At 36.9% G+C, this 7,914-nt stretch overlaps 1 protein-coding gene across 3 annotated transcripts; it reads right to left on the bottom strand.

Moving 5' to 3' along the window:
* Positions 1-215: 215 nt before the first annotated feature.
* On the bottom strand, positions 216-7,204 carry LOC306877531 (nonsense-mediated mRNA decay factor SMG9). Of its 3 annotated transcripts, none has more exons than XM_079429340.1 (13): positions 6,679-7,204; positions 6,062-6,136; positions 5,721-5,949; positions 4,840-4,937; positions 4,593-4,729; positions 4,400-4,511; positions 4,226-4,321; positions 3,859-3,944; positions 1,845-1,951; positions 1,578-1,685; positions 1,366-1,491; positions 945-1,086; positions 216-768 (listed from the first exon to the last, which is right to left on the bottom strand). In XM_079429340.1, the coding sequence occupies exons 1-13, from the start codon at positions 6,820-6,822 to the stop codon at positions 690-692; spliced, it is 1,539 nt and encodes a 512-aa protein (XP_079285466.1). In that variant the 5' UTR covers positions 6,823-7,204; the 3' UTR covers positions 216-689. The 3 variants fall into 3 exon arrangements, with proteins under 3 accessions (XP_079285466.1, XP_079285467.1, XP_079285465.1); XM_079429341.1 differs by having other exon boundaries at positions 4,617-4,729; XM_079429339.1 differs by having other exon boundaries at positions 4,400-4,729.
* Between the last annotated feature and the right edge of the window lie 710 nt (positions 7,205-7,914).

Genomic DNA, 7,914 nt, shown 5'->3' with positions numbered 1-7,914 from the left:
ATATTAACAAATCATTTCCAGTAATTTTTTCCTATAGCACACATTTCAGTGTACAGTGAATGATATCTTGTAACTATGTTATCTCAGTAATAATATCTGATAATAAACAATAATTGATTATGATTTATCAATTTTCCAAAAATAGTATGGACCAAAATTAAATAATGGAATATTAATCAATGTCTGATGAGATTAAATTAAACCACCTAGCAAATAAAGATGGGACATGTTTTTATTATTTTTAATTTCATTAAACACTTATATATAAAAAAAACATGCTGGTTTTTGTTCAAACACATCTGAAAAGCAATGTGAGCTGTCATACCATTTTATTACCAATAAGATGAATAAAATATGAAAATCAAAACGCATTTTACTGTATAAAGAAAATGTTTACATCAATGACAGTTTGCAGTAATAACAATAAGTTTAACACGTGACTGGACGGACCCAGGCAGACACCTGCTAATTTTCATAGAACAACCAACACATGCACAACTCCCAAACCGCAAAGCACTCCGCTGCTGTGATCCACACCTCACAGAAGAGGATGGTTAAACCTCACTCAGCGCTACTGCATTTCTGTGACCCAGTCTTCTCTTTGGGAACTGCCTTCTGTCTGAAATCATCTGAGCAGGAGCCCAGTCCTCTTTAACAATGAACTCGCATGTACTGTGAGACCATCATGACTATGACAGTAGTCGGCTATATTCAGAGAGCGCAGATGATTTCTTAACACCATCCCAAATTCTAGCCGCATAATGAAACCTGTAAAAACAAATGCAGTCATCCATTATCTTAAAATGTACATATATAAATAGAAATAATGTTGTGTAATACTTTGTAATAATTGAAATATTTCTTTCAATATGATGTAAAGAATTAATAAAGAATTCAGTTCCAAAAGGAAGAACAGAAGCATTGTGTGTCAGGGTGTGCCTTACCAGTTTTTCTCAGTGAGGATTGTGTGTGAGAGCTGACTGCGGGACATAGCCAAGATCTGACTGCGGAATTTAGAAACCAGTGAAGAAAAGCTGGGATGACCTCTGTAACCAGGCAGCAGAGAGAAAAGAGGGGAACCTGAACCTGGAGCACAAAAGATACAGACCCAATGCAAATTAAGTTAGCATATCCATCAAGAACAATAGAGAATCGAGGAAGTCCAAAATATTTTTTTGTCATTTTAAAGAGTTATTTGCATGAGCTCTCTGATAATATGAGCTATAAAATAATAAAACAAAAATTAAACATACAATTTATATAAACATTAAAAACAATCAACAGCAGTAATGAATGAACTTTTCTAACATTTGGTTATGACCTTGAAATAATACTACAGTTCTAAAATAACAGCTATTTTCTGACCTGCTCTTGTCAAAGCATCCTCCCCATCATTCTCCATCATAGGTAAGAGGAAAAGATTGACTTCTGTCTCCAAGTAATCTCGATTCAGTCCTGGGAATATGTTACAATCCAGCATGGATAAGGTGCCTACAATAAGAAAAAACATCAATGAATTAAACACCAAATCATGTGGTGTTTATGAACATGTTTACTTTCATGTCAAGTGGACTGACCTTTATATTTTAGGTGGGAATGGGCCATAAGCTTGTCAACGGCCATATGCATCATCTTCAGATTTCGTGGACAGAACTCCTCCCTCCTTGCTTTGTTCTGCAAGAAAACTATGAAAATAGAAAGAAAAGATATGCATTAAAGCCTCATACAAAACTAAATCTGTGAGCGTTTGCCAGCAGTTTCATACATCATGAATGTGGAAGTACAACCGATTACAGCTCAGTAAATAATTCAAGAATAATTATGATCATTAATAGTTTTCTAACCTATGTGGGGATAATACTCAGAGCCATCATCTGCCCCTGAGGAGCCGGTGCTGTCATGACTGGCTGATGGAGTCGAGGGTTTCAGCATCTCAGCAGTCTGCAGAAACCTGCTTACAGACTCAGCTGTTAGTTTTATGCCACACAGAGCCTCCACTTTCCTATGACCATGACTATCTGTAACCCCTAAGATAGTTAATAATATATAGACAATAAATTATGACGTTAAAGTGCATGGTATAAATACACATTACTTTTCAAAACTTTGGGGTCAGTAAGACATTTGTGTGTAAAAAATTAATAATTCTTGATTCCAAATCAGCATATAAGAATGACTTCTGAAAAATCATGTGACACTAAAGACTGGAGTAATTACAGTGAGTTATATATATATATATATATATATATATATATATACACACACACACACACACACACACAGTGGGACAAATAAGTATTTGATACACTGCCGATTTTTCAAGTTTTCCCACTTACAAAGAATGGAGAGATCTGTAATTTTCATCGTAGGTACACCTCAACTGTGAGAGACAGAATATTTTTTTTTAAATCCAGAAAAATCACATTGTATGATTTTTAAATAATTAACTTCCATTTTATTGCATTAAATAAGTATTTGATACAATAGAAACATAGAACTTAATATTTGGTACAGAACCCTGTTTACAATTACAGAGGTCAGACATTTCCTGTAGTTCTTGACCAGGTTTGCACACACTGCAGCAGGGATTTTGGCCCACTCCTCCATACAGGTCTTCTCCAGATCTTTCAGGTTTTGGGGCTGTCGCTGGGCAACACAGAGTTTCAGCTCCCTCCATAGATTTTCTATTGGGTTCAGGTCTGCAGACTGGCTAGGCCACTCCAGGACCTTCAAATGCTTCTTACGGAGCCACTCCTTAGTTGCCCTTGCTGTGTGTTTGAGGTCATTGTCATGCTGGAAGACCCAGCCACAACCCATCTTCAATGCTCTTACTGAGGGAAGGAGGTTGTTGCCCAAAATCTCGCAATAAATGGCCCCATCCATCCTCCCCTCAAACCCCCATGCTTCACGGTTGGGATGGTGTTCTTGGGATTGTACTCATCCTTCTTCATCCTCCAAACACGGCAGTGAAGTTTATACCAAAAAGTTTTATTTTGGTCTCATCTGATGACATGACCTTCTCCCATGCCTCCTCTGGATCATCCAGATGGTTTTTGGCAAACTTCAGACGGGCTTGGACATGTGCTAGCTTGAGCAGGGGGACCTTGCGCGCGCTGCAGGATTTTAATCCATGACGGTGTAGTGTGTTACTAATGGTAGCCGTTGAGACTGTGGTCCCAGCTCTCTTCAGGTCATTGACCAGGTCCTCCCGTGTAGTTCTAGGCTGATCCCTCACCTTTCTCAGGATCATTGATACTCCACGAGGCGAGATCTTGCATGGAGCCCCAGTCCGAGGGAGATTGACAGTCATCTTGAATTTCTTCCATTTTCTTATAATTGCACCAACAGTTGTTGCCTTCTCACCAAGCTGTTTGCCTATTGTCCTGTAGCCCATCTCAGCCTTGTGCAGGTCTACAATTTTGTCCCTAGTGTCCTTAGACAGCTCTTTGGTCTTGCCCATAGTGGAGAGGTTGGAGTCTGATTAATTGAGTGTGTGAACAGGTGTCTTTTATACAGGTAACAAGTTCAAACATGTGCAATTAATACAGGTAATGAGTGGAGGATAGGAGGGCTTCTTAAAGACAAACTAACAGGGCTGTGAGAGCCAGAATTCTTGCTGGTTGGTAGGTGATCAAATACTTATGTCATTCAATAAAATTAATTATTCAAAAATCATACAATGTGATTTTCTGGATTATTTTTTTTTTTATTCTGTCTTTCACAGTTGTGGTGTACCTACGATGAAAATTACAGATCTCTCCATTCTTTGTAAGTGGGAAAACCTGAAAAATCGGCAGTGTATCAAATACTTATTTGGCCCACTGTATATATTATTGAAACTTACAATGACATCATTACCTATATAAGTTGATATCAGTGAACCAGTCCTGAATCACAACCACAACATGACAGACGGTAAAGAGGAAGGCAGTGATCTGCAGAGACTGAATCAAACAGTTGGAGACAGGAAAAAAGAAAAAGGGAGAATTGCAGTTTAATTAAAACTACAGAATATTTTTTGTAAAGTACAATTATTTGAATATTATAAAATAGTACATGACAAATAAGCTATAGAATACTATTTGTAAAAGTCTATGTGACAATTCTTAATATAAATACATTGCATATAGTAATTCCTAATACATATTATGTTATATTAATATACAACATTATTTGTAAAATAGTACATGGCATAGTGTGTTTTGCATCATTGCCTTATACTCACCTGCATCTCCACATACGTGTGTGGGAGGTTGTATTCCGGCGGAAGCTTGCGGTCATTGTTAATGAGATGATCCAAAATAGAGGGGCTTAAAATTGGCTGGAGATGAAAATGACTATTAGTTTATCAAGAAACTACATGAAAACAGCACTGTTCTGTGCGACCCTACAGTCTGACCTGTGTGTCCAGAAAGATGACCCTCTCCTGAGTGATGTAGAAATCGATTCCACTGCTCTGGTTCCCCGCTCTCTCCTTGATCTCCTGCGTCTGAGCTCTGAACACATACGCCCTGTTTAACAGAGAATCATTGGGTGGAATGCCAAAACAATGAGGTGTAAAGGCAAATAAATTGGTGGAAACAAATACAAACTCAGGATGCTGGTGATTGCCTAACCTCTGGTCCTCCTCAGGGCTGTTTGCAGACAGGAGAGACATGATTGTGGACTTGCCTGTGCCTTGTAGCCCAATAACTCCAACTACTAACATATCCGTCTGGTCTCGCAAATACTGATATATAATAAACACACATTCAGCATACATTCACCTGAATCTTATGCACCTATATAGAGCAATAGATACAAAACATAACATTATTAACAGAAAAAATATGCCCTCACCTCCATAGCACTGTCACACCAATTCATTTGGTCATCCACCAGCTTAATGCTGTGCTTCATCTTCTCAGGGGGGAGGAGCTTATTCTGGCCAATCACAGCTGAAAAATCACAAGGTAAAGCATGATGATTGATTCATCGCAGAAAAAAAATCATATAATATAAAATACCCATAATAGCGGTATTTAAATTAACTATTCACACAAAAACGAAAATTTGCTAAAAATATACTTACCCTTAGGCCATCCAAGATATAGATGAGTTAATTTCTTTATCATCATTTAATTTGCTCATCAATGGATCTTCTGCAGTGAATGGGTGCTGACAGAATGAGAGTTCAAACAGCTGATAAAAACATCACAATAATTTACTCCAATCCATTAATTAATGACTTCACATAAAGCGAAAAGCTGCCTGTTTGTAAGAAACAAATCTGTCATTAAAGTGTTTTAATTTTTAGTGAAAATCCCCTGTTGACTTCTTACATCCAAATCTACTGACATATTTGTTTACTGTTTTGGACTATGGTTTCAAATTAAAATGTTTTAATAATGGATTTGTTTATTAAACACATTCAGCTTTTCGCTTCACAAGACATGGACTGGAGTTGTGACAATTTCTTGTGGATTACTGTGATGTTTTTATTAGCTGTCTGAACTCTCATTCTGACGGCACCCATTCACTGCAGAGGATCCATTGGTGAGCAAGTGATATAACGCTAAATTTCTACAAATCTGTTCCGATCTTCTCCATTTACATCTTGGATGGCGTGAGGGTGAGTAAATTCTTTAGCAAATTTTCATTTTTGGATGAACTATTCCTTTAAAGCTTATGTGTGTAATTAAAAGATACATTAAGGAGCAAAACGTAAGAAAATAACTGACGATCCACAGCTCCACCGGATGCAGCTGAGCCCATGCCTCTGTTCTGGATCTGATACACCGGTTGGGTCGGCCGCTGGCCTTCCCTCTCCAGTTTGGCAGTTCCTGCACCTGAGACTGAAGGAGCCACGTCAGGAGGGTTTCCAGGTTTCCCCACTTCATCTCTGGTTTTAATGAGCATGATCGGCTTTTCCAAAGATGGGGCTCCACTTGCTGGAACACTTGGTTTGGACTAAAACCAAATAAAGACATCATTATGTATCAATACTATATACAAAGCAATCCAAAGCAAGAATAAAACATTCACTTGAATTGTGTAGGATATACATAAATTATACACATACTCGCTCTCCAGGAGGCTTAGCAAGAATAATGGGAGTCTTCTGTAGAAGAGGTCCTGTGGGTTCCTCGCTGCCATCCTGAGAATACATGACAATAATATCATACAACTCAACAATTCAGTCAATAAAGCAGGGGTTTTCAAACTGGGGTCCAAGGACTCCCACAGTGGTGCAGTGCTAGGGGGTCGGTGGAAAATGTATGAAAAAACTGAAATAAATGTAAAAACAAATAAATAATAAAAATACGATTTAAAAAAAAATAAAAAATAATACAAACTTTGATTAAAATAATTCAAAATTTATCAAAATAAAAACAGATTTAATAAATAAACATCTAACAGTACAGTAGAAAAAAAGTGAGTAGAAAAAAAATGTCATAGAAGCAATAATAGTAACTAAATTTTATACTTTAGACATTTTTTTAGTACAAATGTTTTCACAGTATAAATTAGTTTTTTTATAAATAAAAATATATACAGTAGCTTTTAAATTTAAGGATTGGGGTCCCTCGCACGAAGAAAACATTGAACATTTCTGCATTATATGTTTAGATCATCATTCAAAAAACATCTTAAAACGATGTTTAGGTAGGCAGCTCGTGTTTTGACACAGAATCTCACCCTGCGCTCACGGGGAACATAGTCTCGATCTCGACTGGGTCCAGAGAGGTTTTGAGTCGGTGGTCCTGGGTCTCGGTCCCGCCGTCGCCTTCTCCTCCTGCCCTGTCCGTACATCCCGGGCTGACTGTGACCCGACTCCGACATGACCGACGCTACACACCACTACTGAGTGCTGGACTTCTTACTCTTATGGCTATTCTTGCTACACTTTTAGTGCGGTTTCTTGACGGTCTACCGTTTTATAGTGATTAATAAAGCCGTAACATTAACGTTACATATCAAAACATATTCATAACTAAAGTTAGCTGATTGTATTGGCTTGTCGATAGCCAAATTACTAATGAATTAATAAACCGTTTTAGTTTAAATAGCAATGTCGACTTACATGCTGTAACTATGTAGCAAAATAGCTCATTTATCTTCTTTTTGCAATGTAGTAGTATTTAAATAAATGTCAGAGAGTATATTTTTAACAGGTACCAGACTGTTGTGCGTGAATGAAACGGTACGAACCCGAAAAGAGGCCGATGAGGAAACGTAATTTTCGCTTTTTGGTTCCGATCATTTGGTAGATAAAATCGTATTGGCAGTCAAGCTATATAAAAAATATAGCTGTGTTAAATAAATATAAAATAATTTTCTAACAGTATTATTGTATTAGCTGTATTGTATTTGTTCAATGAGCGTCCTATCTTTTCTATCCTGTATCTGTTTCAGTTGGTTTCATCGGAAGTTTGTGTGAAAACACCTGTAGGCGACTTAATGTTAGAATGTCAGTAGAATTGCCAATTTTTTAAATAATTTTGTAAGTAGCATTTTTTGGTCTGTGATTTTGATAGATAGATCTATCTATCTATCTATCTATCTATCTATCTATCTATCTATCTATCTATCTATCTATCTATCTATCTATCTATCTATCTATCTATCTATCTATCTATCTATCTCTATACAGCTGCCAAGATAACTCCTACTAAATAATAATACTTTTTTAAAATTATAAATATATTTAAATAATTATAACTTTCTTGACACATTCATGATTAAAACTTTCATTTTCAAGATTCAGTTGCCATCTTCTTTTTAAAAAGTTAAGATAAAATAAAAACATATTGTGACGATAGAGAGTTTTAAGTGTTCATATACACTGAAAGTCTCAGCAGCAGTCACCGCAGATCCTGTTTCTTGTGCTACTGGGAGCATGAATTCTGGACAAAGCAAAGTGACCCTCAACTC

The sequence above is a fragment of the Barbus barbus genome (assembly GCF_936440315.1).
Source record: "Barbus barbus genome assembly, chromosome: 12".
Classification (NCBI taxonomy): Eukaryota; Metazoa; Chordata; class Actinopteri; order Cypriniformes; family Cyprinidae; genus Barbus; species Barbus barbus.
Note: the sequence above shows the minus strand (reverse complement) of the source record. Positions and strands in the feature narration are given on the sequence as shown.